The sequence below is a fragment of the Genypterus blacodes genome, unplaced genomic scaffold (assembly GCF_046128005.1).
Source record: "Genypterus blacodes isolate CSIRO-AG114 ecotype Tasmania unplaced genomic scaffold, CSIRO-AGI_Gbla_v1 ptg000052l_1, whole genome shotgun sequence".
Taxonomy (NCBI): Eukaryota; Metazoa; Chordata; class Actinopteri; order Ophidiiformes; family Ophidiidae; genus Genypterus; species Genypterus blacodes.
This window is the reverse complement of record NW_027466864.1, coordinates 594,927-616,029: the sequence shown is the minus strand read 5'-3', so window position 1 is coordinate 616,029 and position 21,103 is coordinate 594,927. Positions and strand designations below refer to the sequence as shown.

The 21,103-nt window shown below is 42.2% G+C and overlaps 2 protein-coding genes across 2 annotated transcripts in view; both read left to right on the top strand.

Annotated features, from left to right (window-relative positions):
• Window positions 1–12,012, top strand: part of LOC143000917 (exostosin-1a-like) — a 33,709-nt gene extending 21,697 nt beyond the window's left edge. The window contains exons 2-11 of the mRNA XM_076150399.1: window positions 1,954–2,047; window positions 3,834–3,941; window positions 4,167–4,286; window positions 5,758–5,890; window positions 6,805–6,923; window positions 7,402–7,497; window positions 7,913–8,002; window positions 8,094–8,254; window positions 8,383–8,554; window positions 9,005–12,012. Coding sequence (XP_076006514.1) covers window positions 1,954–2,047; window positions 3,834–3,941; window positions 4,167–4,286; window positions 5,758–5,890; window positions 6,805–6,923; window positions 7,402–7,497; window positions 7,913–8,002; window positions 8,094–8,254; window positions 8,383–8,554; window positions 9,005–9,190 — 1,279 coding nt within the window. The 3' untranslated portion in view covers window positions 9,191–12,012. The remainder of the gene's footprint in view (window positions 1–1,953; window positions 2,048–3,833; window positions 3,942–4,166; window positions 4,287–5,757; window positions 5,891–6,804; window positions 6,924–7,401; window positions 7,498–7,912; window positions 8,003–8,093; window positions 8,255–8,382; window positions 8,555–9,004) is intronic.
• A 2,119-nt stretch (window positions 12,013–14,131) lies between these two features.
• On the top strand, window positions 14,132–21,087 carry LOC143000942 (double-strand-break repair protein rad21 homolog A-like). Its single transcript, XM_076150441.1, has 14 exons — window positions 14,132–14,259; window positions 15,543–15,732; window positions 15,851–15,980; window positions 16,127–16,226; window positions 16,571–16,677; window positions 16,841–17,038; window positions 17,141–17,266; window positions 17,450–17,575; window positions 17,695–17,918; window positions 18,357–18,510; window positions 18,770–18,915; window positions 19,498–19,668; window positions 19,910–19,993; window positions 20,115–21,087. The coding sequence occupies exons 2-14, from the start codon at window positions 15,589–15,591 to the stop codon at window positions 20,304–20,306; spliced, it is 1,902 nt and encodes a 633-aa protein (XP_076006556.1). The 5' UTR covers window positions 14,132–14,259; window positions 15,543–15,588; the 3' UTR covers window positions 20,307–21,087.
• Window positions 21,088–21,103: the final 16 nt, after the last annotated feature.

Sequence of the window (21,103 nt, the reverse complement as noted above, 5' to 3'; positions counted from 1 at the left end):
TTAGACGGTGGCTGTAATGAGCAGTGCTGTGTTCAGGAAATGAAAAGATTTGTGACACAGTCTGGTTCAGTCAAGTCAATTTCAACTCATTTGTGATATCCCAAACCAGAGAAAATGTCCTTGGCTTGCCAGACCATAATGAGTGGACTGGAAGTTTTTCCAGCTGACCTAAGTCTAAAGTCTATGCATGAATTACAGATCTTGTTCAATTATTCCTCTAGTTCCAAAAAGCCACTGCCAAAAACTTGAGTTTGAAGTTGTCAGCATGTTTTCACTCGGTCCAATCATGCATATACCCACCATTAATTTAAAAGCTTGAGCCTGTGTGCAGCTGGCCTGACATCATGACATTTGATGAAACCACTTGTTAACAGATGAATTGAAAAGTTGTCTGCTTGACATCTGGCCAGCACTCATTTGTCGCAACAAAACCACATCAGATTTTTGTCATTGCAGCATGGAAACTTGTGTGGAGTGTCAGTTATAGGCAGATGTCAGCTATAAGGGTATTGGTTTTAGATTAATACTTAAAATCTATAGGCCTTGGCTCTTACTTTATAGTCCACAAATGCGTTACAGCTTTTGCTACAACTGTTTGATCTCTTTTACTCTGTATGAGGGCTTTAAAAATGATTTATGCGCTCATGCAGATCCCCGCTTCACAATCTATGCCCTGGGAATTATCTGTATCCATTATGCCACTATACTGTATGTTGTGCTTAGTAGCATAACAATTTACATTCAGCACTATAAGCAGGCAATCTCCAGCAAGAGTCTTAACATAAATTCACACATTGAATGTAAGGAGCTGCACGATAACGGTGCTAAACGTTATTACCTTGTTCTTGGTCTATTTCTCAGATCACGGCTTACCTTTGGCAATGTGCAAGAAAAAAAGGAAAGCTTTTGTAACTACATTGCGTTTGACTTTTTTTCCGATCTTTAAAACAAAATGTAAATCCCTTTTTAAGTGTGAGCCACTGTAAAAGTAATATATGACTCTAGTTCATAAAGTTCATCCAACGGCAAGGAAAATAAGATGCGTTATGTATGCAACTGTTATTTTTCAGTGCATGAAGTGGACCTGCCGTGTCTTGGGTGAGCCAGAGAGCCATATTGCTGAAGTGGATGAGTTGTAGGGCTGCAAAGGGAGAGGAATGTTGCTCAGCGTCGATACTCAATGGTACACCTTTCAGACGGACACCCAGGAGAGCAGCCTTAGGCCTATAAACCCTGGCACACCCCTAAGCACAGGCTCCTCTGGGCACACATGATATAGACGGACACGTTCTCACTAACCTTTACATTTGCATATCTACGTGTTGATTTGCTTAAAGCACACATTTATATGCATGTATGAGTGCAGATCCCACACTCCTGCGATACCTTCTGTTAAGCCCGGTCTTAAACATGACCAGGCAACACAGAAACACCGGGTTGCACGTACACACGCACACACTCACACGTATAATATTGACACTGAAGGAATTCCAAGCAGCTCCTTAATCCAAGCAAGTGCTGACTGAGGCTTAGATTGGAGGATGGCAGTGGAAGGATGGAGGGAAGAAAGGAGAAATGAAATGTCCAGGTGAGAGGGCAAGGGGTTTAAAGCTTGATGGGGGGGGGGAGTGGAGTTTAGATCAAAGGATGCAATTCTTTTTTTCCCTCCACCAGAGTACTTGTACTTTCCAGGTATGCTATGGTTTGAAAAGAGACGAGTTCTCTGTTCTGATGCACTGAATCCACTCTGAAGAAACGTTTGCCTTCAATTGTGTGTGTTGAGAAAGACTGATTTATTTTTTTTTACTGTTTTTTGCCGTGTCCTCATATTTCCTTTACACTCGACCCCCATTTTCAACATCTGTCTTTTGTGGAATTGAGTGGCGGCTGTAACGTATCAACAGTCTAATCAGTCCATAATGACCTGACCTCCTTTTTGTGTTCATCCTGCAGGTACGACTACAGAGAGATGCTTTACAACTCAACTTTCTGTCTGGTACCCAGAGGACGGCGGCTGGGTTCCTTTCGCTTCTTAGAGGCCTTGCAGGTTGGTGACACGTATTTCCACTCAGACTGTTGTCTGTTGTTGCCGAGCCGTGTTGCCATTAATGAATCTGAATCAATTGTCTTTGTCTCTTCGGCTCATAAGATGGTTATCACGTGTTGTGAATGTGGGGTGTGTTGCTCTGTTATGTTGAATCCAGCTTTGACCCCTTGTTCCATGTCGTCAACCTCTTGTTCCTGCTCTTTTCCTGTCAATGAATGAAAACACACTATTTTTATTCAGCGCAACAGCAGTACGTTCTGTTTTCTTTGTTTGTCAAGGGTTTATTCAACAACTCGGTATTCTAATGCCATGAAAAAGCCTTCCCTCTGCCTCCTTTAGCTGTTGAAAGGTTTGTTCTAATGTGCAGCAGCTGCAGGGAGTGTTAAGTTTGCTCTAAAACTCAGTTACAACAACAGCAAATCAGCACAAGAGCGGCAAACAGATGAGGGAAAAAATGTGGCTTCTGGCTAAATTATAATTTTGTATACTTATAAGCCAGGTTTGGAAGACCTTTCTCCAATGAATGCCTGGCTCTTCTCTCAAGGTCGGCTTCTGTCACTGGTTACATCTTTGAGGTATACTGTATTTTATTAACTTGGATTGGGAGCTGAACATAATGATCAAACACAAGTATGTCAGCCCTGAGGCTACGGTGACGCCACAATACCACCATTAATTAGTGCGTCATAATGGAAAAAGTGTGTGCATAGACTTGCTGCCTTGCTCTCCCAGCCTCTCACTCATTTTTAACACCGTACACTGCAGTGTCAATACAGTTGCCTCTGCTGTCACTGTTGCCTTTTATATTTTGCTCTTATTGTAGCCCTCTGATTATTCCCTTTGTCTTAGTTGTGTCGGTCTTTTGTTGCCCTCCACTTTCTTCAATTGTTTCCCGTATCACTCATCCTGAAGTTGTTTTCTTCTCATCCTCGTCTCTCTTCCCCTCCACTCTGTGCAAAGGAACACAAAGATAGCTCAAGTCACAATGTAAGGGGTTGAGATGACGTGAAGATGTTCAGTTTACAGTGGAAGATGGGCAGAGACGGTTTTGTGGGTGGAGGGGTAATTTTTTTTATTTATCCATGGAGATCCAGCAAGGAGATGAGACAAAGAAAGAAGGTTATCCTCAGATTGCTACCTTTTGCCAATGGAGATCACACAAGGACATGCAATCACTATGGTGCAGAAGTATTTGTGTGTGTACACGTGTGTGAAGCTGTAGTGACCAAGGCCAATCAGTGAATGGTTCCCTGCTTCACAGACCAGGGCTGTTCACTGCAGGGTGGATACACTGACAAAGGGGATTGTGCTCTGCTCCGTGGTCTATACAAATCACATATTCAAAGGACTAAACTCAAGTATAAACATGTACGGGAACACACACACACGGGCAAATGGATTCATACGCATAAACGGGGATACAAATCAACCACACTGCTTCTTGTATGATGAGTGTGCTTCCGCTTGTAAATAAAGATGGAGTCACCAGGATTTATTTTTAATTTCTCTGCTTAGTTCAGCAATAGGTCTGCAATCCATGCGTGAGTCAAAAAAAGCGTAGTGCAGGTCAAATTTGCACGTGTGTGTCTGTGTGTGTGTGTGTGTGTGTTTTCAGTAAGCCAGGCAAAAGCAGCTTCCTGCTAAATAATTGGTCTTAGTTTCTGCATCCTGCTCAAACCAGCCACCACTGTAAGCATGATGGAGACCAGAGACCTGCACACACATTATGTATCTTTAACGCACCGTCATTTGTCTACATTTGCATTTGTTTCTGTGTGTGTCACAGGCAGCATGTGTGCCTGTGATGCTAAGCAATGGCTGGGAGTTGCCCTTCTCGGAGATCATTGACTGGAATACAGCGGCTGTGATGGGAGATGAAAGGCTGCTGCTACAGGTAGAAACATCATATGCATCCAGATTAGCATTTTCTCTGTAGTGTTATCATTTACACACATTTCCCACCATCTTCTAATGTGAAAGACTCACTTACACCCATTTAGGAAGATCTACAGACATACTTTAACATGTACAGTGTCAAGTGTAATTCTAAAAGGTTATAGGTTGCTGGCTCTGTTCTAAATGGGTGAGTACGCTGAAATGTGCTCACGTCTTTTCTCAGATCCCCTCGACGGTGCGTTCCATTCACCAGGATAAGATCCTTTCCCTCAGACAGCAGACTCAGTTCCTCTGGGAGGCCTACTTCAACTCTGTGGAGAAGATAGTACTTACCACACTGGAGGTACATGCATACACACACACACAGACACAGTGTTAAACTCGATACTCGCACCCATGCATTAAAACCTCCACGGGGATATTTCTGACACGCACACTTAAAACGCCTACTGGAACAACCTGTGACTAACAAATGCATATCTTTATTTTCTGTGAACGCAATAACATCTTCGGAACTGACGAGCATTTGTATTTGTGTGGTATAAAAGAAAGCATGCATAGTAGAGTGCAGCACCATCTGGATTTGATATAAGGAGCGTCTTGTTTCTGTTCAGCTTAATTGCCTCTTCGTTTTTTTGTTGACCTTCCATGCTCCACACATTTGTGCCCATTATATCGACCACAACTCTGCAAACTAGGTACAAAAACTGAGAAAGGAGATGTTTCTTTTCCCTTAAATGTGATTTGTACCATTCTTTGCTGTCACTTGGCTTTTAATCATGTCAATGGTTTGTTCTTGTCACAATCCATTTATCTCTCTTCCTCTTTGTGTGTGCCGGCTCTCATCGTACTGCTTTGGGGCTAGAACACATAAAGCAAAGATGAGGGATTGAAGTGATGTCGAGGGAAGAAGATAAAGATGCAATGTGTGAGGTTGTAATGTCAGGATTTTGCGAAGTCATATTTCCAGCATGGGTGGGCATTATCCATCTGCAATTTTATCATTTTGACTATAATCTCCAAATCCATGGCTGGCTTCTCTGACACATAATGGGGATTCCATTAATACAGACATGCTTTATGAGTTTTATGCAGTGGACCTGAAAAGCACTGCTGACTTTCAGCTGGGTTAGATGTAAGTATTACCTTTGACTGGCTGTAGTTTACATCCTTAGTTGCTGTGGATGGATAGTGTTACACAGGCCTGTCCTAAGAGATGGGAAGTCAGGTCCGCTGGGATTTCATGGTCAGTGGGGTAAGCTTACAGCCCCAAGGAGCTTGTCTTCGATCTGTTTATGCTCTCTGTGTCTTAACCTTGTTTTAAGAGAAACAAGAGTAGAAAACTGATTAAAGGTCAGTATTATGGTTTCAGCTTTGCGCCATTAGGGAGCAAGTATTGGCAAAGGATTCTAGCTATTTTGCTGTAAACAGGGTAAGGTTGCACCTCAAGGATCTGTTTATTCCCCCTTTGTCCTAGAATCAGTAAACGGAGCTTCTTCTACTCTGAAGCCACCGCTCAGCTCGAGCAAATGCTTAATAATTAATTACGTTATCCTCTCAGTATGCATGTTTGGCTCAAGACTAAGTAAAAGTGTGTGATAACCCTTTCCTGTCTTATATGTTGGGGTTAAATTCCCTCTTGATGTTGTTTTTTCAAACGATACGATTGTTATTGAAGTGCATGAACACAGGTTGTTGTTAATTCATTTGGAAGCTCAACTTTGGCCATTATGAGGACCACTAAGAAGATGTCGGTGCAAAAACAAAGGTCCACCTGATATCTTCCTCTCTGACTTGTCCTCTCCTCCCTGCAGATCATCCAGGACCGGGTACTGCAGCACTCCTCAAGGAGCAGCCTCATGTGGAACAGTCTGCCTGGAGGTCTGTTCACCCTGCCTCAGTACTCCACATACCTGGGAGACTTCCCCTTCTACTTCGCCAAGCTGGGTCAGTAGATTTTCACACCAGAATAATCTGTATGCACACACACACACACACACACACACACACACACACACGAAGTATATATATTCACGCACTTGCTTTTGCATATAAATGAAGTGTTTCACTATGTCTGAAGTGAATGTGAAGAACCACATCAATTGGACACACACACACACACACACACACACACACACACACACACACACACACACACACACACACACACACACACACACACACACACACACAGAGACACACCTTGCCTCTGGCACTGTGAATTCTAGTAAACTAACCTGTGAATCACTGCTGTTGCTATAACTTATGCAATACATCTTCATTTATTCATGCTTTGTCACAGAGAGGCACAACAATTACATCTGACAGGTTGTGTTGTTGATGTGTGAGGTTACTTGGCCAGATACTGTTTGTGGCTTCTTATAGACTTTGAGACTGGCACCTTTTCCTCAACAAGCCAAATTAGACCTGTGCAATTAACCTGTATGCAACGCAAACGGTGATGAGGCAAACACAGCTGTCTAACAGCTGCTGAAGAATCTTGGAGGGATACCCAAAACAAAGTTTGCATTCTCATTTCTAAATGGCAGTTGTCATCGGAACAAAAGCATTTTGGATTGTTTCAGTGAAGAAAATGAACAGTAATAAATTTTCCCTTGTTTACTGTGATTTACATGATCGTCATTTCAAGAACTATTTGAGATATTATACATATTTATAAAGGTAGCATATCCTTAAGTTTTGGTCAAAGAATAAAACACCTCCAGTGAAATAGAAATACACAATAATTGCTTGTGGAATAATGCTCATTTTAAAAGTGTCAACTTATAGATCATCACTCTAAACACTTTTGTCAGTGATGTTGATTCTTCTCTCCCTTCTGTCTTGTGTCTGTTTTGCAGGTATCAAGCCATACCCCAAGTTTACAGCGATCGTTCATGTGGTGACCCCGCTGGTCTCCCAGTCTCAGCCTGTCATTAAGCTGCTTGTGGCTGTGGCCAGATCCCAGTACTGTGCTCAGGTTATGATACTGTCTCCTTGTACTTGCCATTGCCTGTTTAGTATTGTAAAAGCACAAATATAGGTCTGTGATGCGTTGCTGTAGTTTTCACAATTGCTGCAAGCCCCTCAAATGATCATTATCAATGTTTTAATCACAATTTGGGCATGATGTAAATTCCCGAAGAGTTCAGCGAGTTCAGAACTGTAAGGACACCATGATGTAGTCAGCCTGTTTCATATACAGCGGAACACGGTGTAACTGTCAAGGTGGTGTGTCACTTCTGAAAATAGATCTACATTAGCAGGAGGAATTTCTTAACTTCCACATAAATGGGAAGTAAATCAAAAAGGCCATAGTGTGGGTTTTTCATTTCTACAGATATTGCCAAGCTGACAAACTTCTATTTTATCTCTCTTCGTATTTGCTGAAGTTAAGTGAATTTAGATTGCTGTGATCAGATTGATGGCTAAATTACGCATGTTTTCCCTTGATGCAGGTGATAGTTGTCTGGAATTGTGACAAGCCTCTTCCCGCCATGCACCGCTGGCCTGCAACCTCAGTCCCCGTCATTGTAATCGAGGGGGAAAACAAGGTAGGCTTAGAATCATAACTGCTTCATTTTCATTCATCATGCAATGTTGCTGCCATTGCGCATCCCTCCTTCACAGCTCAGTTGAATTCAGATACCAAGTCTTGAGCACTTTGCATCATGAGATCATCGTGAAAAGCAGTGACACTGCAAAAGCTGGGCCACTTCATTTTAGACACATTCAGAGACAACAGCTCATATTCATTTGCTGTTAAAATTGGAAAAACAGAATGTAGATTAAACTTGTTCTTAAAATGTGGTAACTGTAATATTGGCATTTCATTGTCATTGAGCCTCACATTGTCTAAATACAACCATCAAGTTCTACAGTCTATTCTAATTGACTAATAAACTAAAACACATGTCTACAGCTCTTTGAAAAGGAGTATGCTTACTCAGATTTTGCTTTTCATGGCAGGTGATAAACAGTCGCTTCCTGCCCTATGACACCATCCCCACTGACGCTGTACTCAGTCTGGATGAAGATACTGTGCTTTCCACTACAGAGGTCAGACTGAGAAAATATGATATACACCATTAACGTCTCCGTTTGACACACTCGTTGACGATGTCTCCGTTTGTCTCTCATTGCGGACCAGGTGGACTTTGCCTTCACGGTGTGGCAGAGTTTCCCAGACCGCATTGTCGGTTACCCCGCACGCAGCCACTTCTGGGACGGCAACAAGCAGCGTTGGGGCTACACTTCCAAATGGACCAATGACTACTCCATGGTGTTGACCGGGGCCGCCATCTATCACAAGTACTCGACTTACATTCTGCATTCCTCTCTGCTTCCTGTTATTGTATCGTTATTGTATTGTGTTGATCTACTTTCTCCTGTCAGACATCAGCACAGTATTTTAACTCTCTGTCTCCCTTCTTACTTAGATACTACCATTACTTGTACACCACCTACCTTCCAGTCAGTCTGAAGACCATGGTTGACCAGATGTCAAACTGTGAGGACATCCTGATGAATTTCCTGGTGTCCTCAGTATCAAAACTCCCGCCAATCAAGGTCACACAGAAGAAACAATACAAGGAGACCATGATGGGGCAGGTGAGGCAAAAGAGAAAGAAGTCGTCAAAACTGGCTTATTTGAGAATTATTTTGAGGACACAAATAAACAACCATGTCTTCCCTGATTCCTTCTTGTGCTCATGACCTTTACACACACATACCACCTATGCTTTATCAGTGTTTGCCGCTCATGGAAAAGCAGAACATCAGTCATCGGGAAATCAGAATTTAAAATTGTTTGCTCGGCTTCGATAAATAACTCATGCACCACAGGCTCTGAAAGGTCAGAATAATTGGTAATGCATTATTAATTTTTTGTGTCTCTTCCTCCCTTGCACTGCCTGTGTCTTTCCCTCTCTCACTCTACCACCCCACTCCTGTCTCCATCGCTATCTCTCCCTCTCTTTTCCTCCTACTCCCCTCCTCTCTTTCCCGTTATCTACTTTTCTGTTACCCCCCCCCCCCCCTCTCCCTCACCAACACCCTCAGAGCTCCCGGGCATCTCGCTGGGCCGACCCGGACCACTTCGCTCAGCGCCAGACTTGCATGAACAAGTTTGCCAGCTGGTTTGGCACCATGCCCCTGCTCCATTCCCAGATGAGGCTGGATCCGGTCCTGTTCAAAGACCAGGTGTCCATACTGCGGAAGAAGTACAGGGACATTGAGAGGCTATAACCTTCCAGAGCCCCTCCGCTCTCTGGACACAACAGGAACAGAGCGAGGGGGTGGACACTTCGAGCTACACAGACGTTCTCCGTAGTTACTCAGAGAGCTAAATGTAGAAACATATGGGACAGGGTACTGGGTGAGAGGACAAAAAGAGACGAGAACAGATGTGGAGGACACTACGTTTGCTCCCTTTGTGTGCTCCATTGCTCCTTTCCTCCCTTTCTCTTACATTGATTATTGGGGTCAGCTGTTGGGGTCCAGTGTGACCTTGGTGTGTGTGTGTGTGTGTGTGTGTGTATATATGGCCACTGCAAGCGGTTTCACTTTATACATTATGACCACCACTGACAGAAGGAGACCTGAGGGCTTTTAACTGCTGGACTCGCTGAACTGAGCGGTCAAAGTTATGGAGTTGGACACGACTCCCAGCTGGCACCCAATGAGAAAGACAGTCTGTACACTATGCACAGGTTCACGGAACGTTTTTGCTGCCAGAATATTATTGATAATTATGACTATGAAGAGGATAACACTATTTTGGATGGGTTAAGCTATTTTTTTTAATACAATGACCGGCCAGCACTCTTCACCCTCTGTATTGTCTTAAAAACAAACCAGTGTCAGGGTGGATGAAGACAGGAATGAAACTCAACTTCAGAATTGGTGTAGTTGTTGTGATATTCACAGTGCCTCAAGTTTATCTGGGTGTGAATGAGACTTTTAGTCTTGCTGCTTTTATTTTCCCTCTGTGATTAATGTTTTTTTATTGGTGGAATCATGGATGTTGGTAGAAATGCTCAAGGTCACCGTTATCACTTCCTTTCCCGATTGGAGTGTAATGAATAAAGAAAATAGTCAGTATATGCCACTATGAACATTTTTATGTATACATTTAGACTCAAACAATAGCACTCCCCCACTGTTAAATCCAATCTAAAAACACAGCTGGCTAGAGTCCAAACAAATGTTTTATGTGGAAATAGATATAAGGAATGTGAACTCAAACAAATCCAGTTTAAATTGCTGAAAGAGCTGCTGATTCTCACACACTCTTCCTTTTAGTAATTACCCTGCCTCATGTTTCTTGTTTTTCTGTAAAGGGTGAATATGACATGCATGACTTGAATATGCGCTGGCCTGAAGAATAATGGAGGATCATGAGAAGCCTTGGTTAAGGAAACCCAAGCTTACATGTTGAGCCAATCAGTTGTCTGTTTGAAACACAAGCCAACTTGGAAGCAGGGAAGTGGGATGTTTGCTTATCATTTCTCTCAAAGACCCATTCTTGTTTTTGCCAGGGAGAGCTTTGGCACCACCGCAGGCTACAAGTTAATGCTTTTCCCATCCAGACGCTTCAAACGGTGCTGTTGGAGACACTGTCATCACAGCGAGTGAGAGTTGGCAGCATCCTTTCTTATGAACAAATATGGCCAGATTTCTGATAAATCTCACCAGGCATTTATGATACACTTCAGCTGGCAGTGATTGAAATTCAGAGATATGCTTGATAATGCACATTGTTGGTATTTGTGCAGGTACCACACTTAAAGCGGAATTCCTATTAGTAGCTGATGTTTATGAATGCAAGTTTGCCATCCATCTCTAAGACTACATCGCTGTCACATTGAATAGACACAGTAAACAAGATAAGTATGATCCTGTTATCACAAATGGCTGGTGTGCTGACATGTTGATCAATCTTCTGTATGACATTTTGTAATTTTGCAGTTTGATCACTATAGTCTAGTTGACTCGGCATTAAATATACATCTTAGTTTTTATGTCATATCAAGTGATGTTCATGTAATTTGATTGATCTGGACTGTTCATCGGTTTTCAAATCATAATGCATTATCAAAATGATTTCCATCTAACTGCCTGTGAAACTCTCCTATGAAGCAGCAACATTTACTTAGAAATCTAACCACAGCTGAGCTCATTTCTCTTCCCATTACCCCAATTTGTGCCAATAGATCAAATATTATTTTTTTATTTTGTATTTTCATCTCTACTATGAGGAATGCCATGCATTCCCATATTTATTTGGTTTATTGAAATATTTCCTGTCATTTTTGAAAGTAAGAAATTGTGAGAGAGAAGGGGGTTATATTGAAGTGTGTACGTGTGTGTGAAAACGATAGAGATGGGAGCTGCATGGCATTTCTCACATCCCACAATGTGCTTTCACCTTGACGGCTAAAACAATCCAAGTATTACTAAACACACTGACAGGACAGCTGGATATAGTCACATAAACACAATCACATTTCAGAGCTGAACGAGGTGCAATATGTAAGATGACATTTTCTCATCTTCTTTTCTCTGTCATGTTGTTGTTTGAGAGGCCAGAGGGTGATAAATTAATGTGCCTTCAGAAGAAAGACACTACCAGTTATTTTTCCGTTTGCCTTGTGCAAGAAACGGATCCCTGTTTTCATTTCATAGTAGGTTTTTAGAGTTCATTTGTCAGTGTCCAATAACACGTAATGGCTCCCTGAATTACTTTGTTGAACACTGGAATGCTACTAAGAATGATCACCACACTTTTATTACTGACATCCCCTGCTTCTCCGTTATGTTTTCAAGCTCTTTTTAGGGTTACGTTAACACACTGCCTTGTATTGCTGTACTTGTGGGGACTGTGTAGTTTTCACTTCACTGACTGGCACAAGTATGATAATACATGTAATATAACATCACACACAGTATTTAACAGACAGAGTTGCGTCTTATCCCTGCCTGCTTCCCTCAATCAAATCTGTAACTGCAGACCTAATTTTGTAGAAATAAATGTGGAAAGGTACAGGGGAAATCACCGTTTTGTAAAACAGTTTTGTAAAAAGACAAATAAAAGCTTTGATATAAATCGTCTCCTGTTTTTTCATAGATTATTGCCTTAAAATCCTGTATGTTCCTCCTTGCAGATAAAGAAAATGAATTCTGTTTTTTCAAACTGCTCAGATATAAGAATTTCATGAATAATTTCAAGTTTAGGCAGAAATCAGTGCAGTTAACTACATTCTCTGTTGGATCCTCACATAGAGTACATTTTCCCATCGACCACACCGTTGTCGGACATCTTCCTCCTGGGAGCCTGGAAGTGAGTTGATGGCATGTTTTTATTTAACTTTTTTTGCACTACAGTCACTAAGAAGAGGCCCAAGTTAAATATTACTTTCAGCGTCCTCCCTGTGCATGTGTCAGCCTAATCCTATGCCAAGAAACTGTTGTGTATACATAAATCTGTGTCAGGACGATTGGTTTAGACATGCTGCATAAATAACAGGATCTATCCTAGATGATCCCATAGAGGCTAAGAGCTGCCAACTCAGCTAGAGCTATAGGAGATTGTAACCCCAAAACACACACACACACGTCAAAATGGGTAAAACTCTTGAAGCAGAACTATTTTAACAAGCCATTTATAGAGAGGTGCATGATATGGAATATGCATTATGAAGCCTAAACAGGCTATTTGTGATTTGAAACCTGCATATGTTCAATAGCTGATCACTAACAGTTCATGGAAAAGCAGGCGAGAAATCAAGAAGACTCCTCATGGCGACATTATTGAATACATTATGACTTAGCACATTACGATGCTCTTAGCCGGACATAATTCATTTCATTGGATTAACTGAAGCTCATTCAGTATGTGCACCGATAAGAATCTAACTATAGTCTCAGCACACATCTCAAGAGTGTGTGTGTGTGCCTCTGCATATGTTTTTCAGACAAGCATGCTTCGCTAAATCCTGTAATGTTCTTTTAACACAGCTGTTAGATAAAATATCTTGCTGCATACTGTGAAGAGATGATTAGATGCTTTGTTTTTTTCTTTCACAAACAGTGTCTAAAATCTAAAGCAGGATAGCATCTGTACTGAATTGGTTGTCTTTGTGGAGAATTTTCAAAGGCTGTTGAGTTCCATCTATCACATAATGGCAGCACACAGCAATCAGCTCTCTGGTTAAAATTATCTTTGTAACAGATGGGAGTCTAAAACTGTGTCACCATCCAAACCCCGCTGCATACAATTGTGTTAATATGTGTCATACACCCATTTTAATAATTGCAGCAAAAAGGCAATAGAACTCTATCCAAAAAGGACTTGATTTAATATTCCCTGTTGCAAAATGTTTGGAATGTCTTTGCCAAATTTTATTCAATGTTATTTCTCTTCGATCGGTTGGAACTCAGGCCGGAACTTTGAAACATGGCAATCAATATCTTACTGATCTCCCAATTAGAATTAGAATATTTGTGTATTTATGAAAGCTGATTTGATTAGGCTTGGAGTTTAGGACAGATAAATTATGTTGCTTAAAGTAGAATCTCAGGGGTTTTAAAGATATTATTTCCATCCATTTGTCTGTCCATCTAATTAATATGGTTGTGTTGAAGTTCTGTAATGTTCAAGCATTTCATCTGTTGTTTCTCTTTCAGCTTTTCTTGAGTGATTCAAGTTGTACTTTTACATACATCCAGGGCAAAGCACCCTTCAGGCCCTTTGGGTGCTTTAAGCCAAGTTTCACCCCAGGCTTACCCTTTTCAACCGAACACAGTTTCTGGCAAGTTTGAAGGTGATAGAAGAAAGGGTACTTGTTGTTTAGACATACATACATGTACATACACACATATGCTTTCCAATTACAGGAGAGTAGTGAAGTGAGATCAAGGATGCTGTTTTTGCTGTATTTATATTAATTTTTCCTTTTGCGACTGCTGTATTTGTAGATCGTATTTGGCTTTTATGTATGCTGTGGCTTAAAGTTTGAGACAACTGCTTTAACGATGATACTGTCACTATAGCCGGTCTATGGGAGGTAGCACTGTGCCACATTGCTCCCTATCGGCAGCTCGCCCTCATAACAGGTTCTGTGTCGCCGCGTCACGGTCAGACTCCTCCTCCGCCATTTTTGACTGTAAACATCCTGCTGATTTTAAAAGGACAGGCTGAGCGGGAGGAAGGCGGCTGGCGCCATCTTGGCTGTTTTAATGAGTACAACAGGGGAGAATTCGCTGGGAGATATAACATAATCTTTAGACATTTCACTCTAAAGGGACTACAGTCGGTGAGTTCTACCGCAGTGGGATTATCTGAGTACTGCTGTGCGAAATATTGAGGTTGAAAAATAAGCATGCACGATTGTTTATTTGCCGCGGCCTTCTAATGCTATGAGTCGTTAGCCACTAGCTAACGTAACTGTAGTGTTGATCCGGGAGAAAAAAAGTATGGCCATGTTTCGACTGGCGCCTTATTCGCCCGTGCCTTGTTTTAGTTTTGTTCAAATGTAGTTCGTAATAACCGATTTGTAGAAGATGTCTTTTCGAGTGAGTTAAGGTGAAATGCAAACATCTAGTTTACGCATGTTTCATTACTAGTTTCGTAGCTAGCTCGGTGGCGCTAATTTTGTTGCGCTCCGAGCGATGGCGCCGACTATTTGCTGGTGATAAGCCCATAGCGCGTTCAGTAAGTATTACGCTTATATTAAATACAAATCTCGCATCGCTTATAACATTTCTACGATAAAAGCATTTTGTTATCTAATTAATTGAAGTAGGGCCACAGTAATACGTTAGTTAGAGCTTGTTGACATGTAGCTTAGTAGCCCTCCCCACTCATGTGAATTACGCGGAATTTGAATGAAGTCTGCGCTTGTTCGATGTCGTGTCCCGCATGTGCTACCTGTGGAATAACAAACCAGCTTTATTGTGAATTATTGTTATTAATAATTAAATAGTACGTGCTTGGAGTGAACTTAAGGTTATCGGCCAATGAACAATACGAATAAACGCGAGAATAAAAATGCGTCTTTTGTGCGAGAAGAGCAACCCAGGCAAACCGTTAATACTTTTAAGTGCAGTAAAGTTATTAACGGGCTGGATTAACTAGTTTTGGAGAATAATTGTTCAGAAGGAGCTTTTTACTAGGATGATTATGCACCGTTATACTGATCACGTAACCTGTAATGTAACCATGACATATAATCGGTTTTTGTTCTGCCTTGGCTGCACCTTTTTAGTCATTACTGATGCGCTGAAAGCAATCTGTGCATCTATAGGTCCCACAATTTTTATTCCTAATGCCTCCAGTGAAAGTGAATTTTTAGTGATTTATTAGAAATGAAGTACATTCCCTGGAACTTCATGTCTTCTAAGTGCTGTTGCTTTGCTCTTTATCTGATCTGTGAAGGAAAGTTCTCTACATCCAAACAAGCTGAAGATCAAATATTATTTTTTTTTTGCCACTGTGATGATTATGACTAATTTTAACTGTATAAACAAAATGATAACTGCTGCAAGTGTGTGTCTTTTCTTTGTTTTCCTAATTTCTAATTCATCTTATTCCCCACAGGTAAACCTACTGCAGTTTTTCTAAGTGAGTCTGGGGAGCAAGGGCAATGTTCTACGCCCACTTTGTCCTCAGCAAGCGTGGGCCGCTAGCCAAGATCTGGCTGGCGGCCCATTGGGACAAGAAACTCACCAAGGCCCATGTGTTTGAGTGTAACCTGGAGAGCAGTGTGGAGAGCATCATCTCACCCAAGGTAACCGCACAAAGTGCACTTGGGTTTTCTCACAGCACAAACCATGAGTTCACAATGCGAGTCAGTTGTAATTTTCTGTTGTGGAATATTACATGGCTTTGTGTCTTTTCTTCATCAGGTGAAGATGGCTCTACGGACATCCGGCCACCTGCTGCTCGGAGTGGTGAGAATCTACCACAGGAAGGCCAAGTATCTGCTTGCCGACTGTAATGAGGCTTTCATCAAGATCAAAATGGCTTTCAGGCCAGGTAAGAAAAAAATCGTCGTAAATACTCGAGAACATTGTCGCGATGCGTGGTATTGCTTTGTCACAGTGAGGATAAATGCCATTGTAGAAGTGGGAATATGAAGCACTTTGGCAGTTGTCTGAATTGTTTGTTTTTTCGGTGTTCAGGTGTGGTGGATTTACCCGAGGAGAACAGAGAGGCGGCCTACAACGCCATCACCCTGCCTGAAGAGTTCCACGACTTTGACCAGCCACTTCCTGATCTAGAGTACGTAAATGAGCTATTCCCCTCTTATTCATTCTCTTTCATCTAATTAATACCAACATTAGGACTGATCAGTTTGGATCGTGAGACTGGAGTTTTGGCGGCAGTGCAATTGCTGACTTCTCACAAATCTCTTTTAAATTCAATTGTTTATTTAATTGACACAACCTCATTCACAAGGAAAATCTTACATTACGAACCATTTAATAGATGTTAATAGATGTCAATGAGTGACTTTGTTAGGATGATGGTGAACTTTAGAAGCAGTCGCACTGGTATGTGTGTTAGTGTGTGAAGAAAACACCCAGGCCTGCTATCATACTGATGCTTGTGTGCACTTTCCACAGTGACATAGATGTGGCCCAGCAGTTCACCCTGAATCAGAGCAGAGTGGAGGAGATCACCATGAGGGAAGATGTTGGCAACCTCAACCTCTTGCAGGACAATGACTTTGGTAGGACACAGTAACTATGTTGACCCATTACATGCATAGAAACACTGAAAGTAACTTTGCACACCGTGACAACTTTCTAACTGTGACAACTTATTCAAATGCTTTCAAAGATGCATGTTCAGTGCCCTGTTATTTGCTAATCCCGACCCACTGTACTCTCCAGCCGACTTTGGTATGGATGACCGAGAGATGATGCGTGACGCCAGTGCATTTGAGGATGACATCATGCATGGTGCCACTGCTTCTAACCTTTTGCTGGAGGCCGAGCCTGGCCCGGCTAATCTCCCCGACAAATCCAATCACATGGAGTACGACGATTTCGGTGACAACACTATGGGCAACACTGACGGGGGAATGCTAGGTGAGGAATTATAAACTGTTAGATCGGCCTTAACGGTTCTTTTTGTGGTGTAGTGAACATAAATGTAATTACAAAATGTGATTGTCAATCAACATTTTCCAGTCGATAAACTGCTGAGTAATGAAGATGGAGGCGGCATTTTTGATGACCCGCCAGCCATTACAGAGAGTGTCATGATGCCTCCAGACCATGGAGATGATGAGGACGACTTTGACAACCTCCAGTCACGTAAGTCAAGAAAACTTTTAATAGTCAGGACATCTTATTTTCTCTGATCCATTTGCCCTATTAGTTGGGAGACGCATAATAAGGGATGGAGCTGCTGGAAAAATAATAAATGTTGTGCTATTTCACATGAAGAGTATAAAACTTAACCAATGCCTGCCATTTTTGTAATCTGTATGTGTTTAGCTGGACCAGACAGTCCCGACTCTGGCCCAGCCGAGCCCCTCCCAGCTATGGCAGATCAGACGGAGCAGACAACCCTGGTTCACAATGAGGAGGAGGCATTTGCCCTGGAACCCATCGACATCACTGGTGAGACACTGCTTCATGTCAAGTTTTGAAGCATTCCTATTTTCAGTCTGTTTTTCCCCAGTCTCCAGTTATTAGTTGGGATTAAGCAGTGACACGATGTTGTTCCGTCTCTTCTCCAGTGAAAGAAACCAAGGCGAAGCGCAAGAGGAAGCTCATTGTGGACAGCGTGAAGGAGTTGGACAGCAAGACGATCAGAGCCCAGCTGTCGGACTACTCGGACATCGTCACCACCCTGGACCTCGCCCCCCCAACCAAGAAGCTGATGATGTGGAAGGAGACCGGAGGAGTGGAAAAGCTCTTCTCTCTGCCCGCTCAGCCCCTCTGGAACGCACGCTTGCTTAAGGTGAGGGTCGCTTCATACAGCTCCATCCCTGCGCGTGGAAAATCTCTTCCAAACGCTATTGCCGCTCTGAGGACAGTAATGAGTGAGCCACACCAGAGTGTCTGATTCTCCGAGCAGGTCGTGCACAGAAGGAAATTCTAGATTCATAAAATCACGTCTGTCTTTGACATTCTGTCAAGGTGGTGGGGTTTGCGATGCCAGAAATGGGAGATGGAGGGAATCATTAGTTTCTTCTGTCTTCCCTCCGTCCTCACATCCACACACGCCACCACAGAATACTGATTCAATCATTTGCTGATGCATAATTCAGAAGATGCCCTTCCCTTGCCGGGCATCAGTCCTTCCAGCAGGTCTTTACGTTCGATTTTATAGCTGACTTGGCAGTTTAATAAAAATGACATTTCTAACTAAGCAAAACTCTCTCATCTCCGTCGTCAGATGTTCACACGCTGCCTGACGCCTCTGGTGCCAGACGAGCTGCGGAAGAGGAGGAAGGGCGGCGAAGCAGACAGCCTGGACGAGTTCCTCAAAGAGTTGGAGAACCCAGAGGTGCCTAGAGAGGAGGTCATGACTCAGCACAGAGATGTTATTGGTAAGACTGCTGGAGGAAATGAGAGTTAAGTTAGATGAAGGTCACAGCTGGGGGAGAGGAGAAAGTTAAATCTGTTTGTGTCAAAGATAGAAAATGTTGCTGCCATCGATGAGGTATTGCTCCCCTGGTCTCCGCCATTACAAAGAATGTACCTTCTCAGTGTCCATTTACCAATTTGCCGTTGTCCTAAAGGCACCGAGAGAATGTGTCCAATGTTATTAGTATTTGTGTACAATGTATTTTGTGTTTGTTCCCTCAGACCAGACTATCATGGAGGAGCCCAGCATGCTGGCGGCGTCTGCCATGGAGGGCAGTAGGACGACCCTCGATGAGACCGTCATGCCTCCTCCCTCCACCCCACGTGGCGTCAAACGCAAGACCATTGACAAAGAGAGCGCCCTTCCTGTGAGTGCTTGTCATCCAGAGATTTATCTTCTTCTTTCTGTCAAAACATTGTGGGATTGAGGTTGCATATTTTATCTAGTTCAATGCTTTGAGTAGCATAGAAACTCCTCATAGTGAGGCCTGCACCTGAAAGCTCTGTGATGTGTATATATAAAATATATATTACATTTAATATATAAAATTTCACTGCTGTATTTGATCTGCAAATACGTTTTCTTATTTTTTTTTGCTTCAAATGTTTTATCACAGCATTGCTAATTTATTAGGGGATGAATCAAGCCCTTAATTTTCTTTTCAAAACTGCTTGTTTTTACAAACCACGTTTAATCATTTCCTCATCAGAGAAGGTCTTTGTGGTTTTTATCTAAGAGAACACATCTAATTGAGGTTGACCTGAATCATTCTGAATTGATGAATTATGGGGAAATCATCAACAAAGAAAAATAACATTGAGTCGACTGCATTGGTGTGTTGGAAGTCGCTTTGGATAAAAGCGTCTGCTAAATGACTGTAATGTAATGTAATGTAATGCATTGTTTTAAACGGTCCCTGACTTGCATTTGGCCTGTTGTTGTCTTTCAGATGGCTCCCTTGGAGCCTCAGCAGCCACAGGTGGCTGACCGCCTGTCTCAGAGCATTCCTCAGGTGGATCTGCCCCCAGAGGAGACCCTCAGCCTCACCCAGCTTGTCCCAGAGCTCGACCTAATCGGTGAAAAGAGCAAAGACAAGAAGGATGATAGCGACGAAGAGGAGGTAGGAAGAATTCAGATGATTTTATTTATAAACAGCTTGGTGGCAAATGTATTCCCTCTTACCTGTTAATTTGTTCTTTGGTCATTTTAAAGTAACGTTAAATAAGACAACAGGGGAAATGTGTGAATGCATACAAATAAACTCAGCAGTGGTCAAGTCCCTTTAAGATGTTGGCTTGGCTTTTTGTAGAGGCTTATGTGAGTGTGCACACAGTGCTGATGGCTCTATTATCTATTCATAGGACGAGGATGGTCAGACTGGAGACCAAGACCAGGAGGAGAAGAGATGGAACAAGAGAACCCAGCAAATGCTCCACGGCCTCCAGGTACGTAAAACACAAGATTACTGTATGAATATGACAAACCTCATACCGTTAAACCTACAGCAGTCACCACAGTCAACAGAATGCACTGATACTGAATCCTCCTGTGCTCGTGTCTCCACAGCGCGTCATGGCCAAGACCGGAGCCGACTCGGTCAGTCTGCTGGAATTGTGCCGGAACAACAACAGGAAGCAGGCTGCTGCAAAGTTTTACAGTTTTCTGGTCCTGAAGAAGCAGCAAGCCATCGAGGTGACCCAGACTCAGCCCTACAGCGACATCGTCGCTACAGCTGGACCAAGATTCCACCTTATTTAGACGTCGGAAGAACTCAAACACTTGGCTTGCAGCAGAAATACTTTTTTAAATTACTGAACAGTTTTTGCCTTTTTATTTTGCGTTGTGGCCTCGGCCCTTGGGGGGGGGGGGGGGGGGGGAGGAGTATAGAGAGGAACGGGTTTGAAACATTTTAAATAAATGATTTTACTGTACCACAGAATCATGCAGTATTCATTTGATTCAAATGGATAGAGGAAGAATGTTAACCAATTATATTTATAACGCAACCTTTTTTTCAGTCACAATTGGTAAACTTTGGTTGTTTTGTTTCTTCTGTTCATTTTGTAAGTAAAATTTCCACTTATCTGCCCATTCCATCAATTTTGTACCAGCACCCTCCAACACCTAAAATACTGCAAGTTTTAGAGCCCCAACTCCCTTATTTCCATCATGCAATCTCATACACACTCATCATGTTATGGAAAGGTACTGTTGTATCACTCAGAAGTGTAACCTCTCCCACTTCCTCCTTGTTGCACTTGTTACATCATGACAAAGAAAAAGGTGAACCTGCCATAAACCCTGGTAAATCCTCCCCTGCATTAGAACTCATGTTTCAGATGTATAATTCAGGCAGTTTATCAAACAAGATTCATGTAATATTTCTTTTTGTACCTTCTTATGTTTATGCTTATTCACTTTTTGCATTATGTAGGTAATGTACTTGTTGCAGTTACATTCAGTATCCCACGTTTTTAGTCTTTGGGTAACTTCTAGTTGTGATACATCTGTAAAGATTTGAAATAAAGTGTTTTAACTATTTGGTGACTGGTTGT

Coding starts and splice junctions, on each gene's coding strand:
- LOC143000942 (XM_076150441.1), top strand. CDS start 15,589: ATGTTCTACGCCCACTTTGTCCTCAGCAAGCGTGGGCCGCTAGCCAAG. Junction 17,267..17,449: donor CTTTGACAACCTCCAGTCAC/GTAAGTCAAGAA, acceptor GTATGTGTTTAG/CTGGACCAGACAGTCCCGAC. Junction 17,919..18,356: donor GGAACGCACGCTTGCTTAAG/GTGAGGGTCGCT, acceptor CTCCGTCGTCAG/ATGTTCACACGCTGCCTGAC.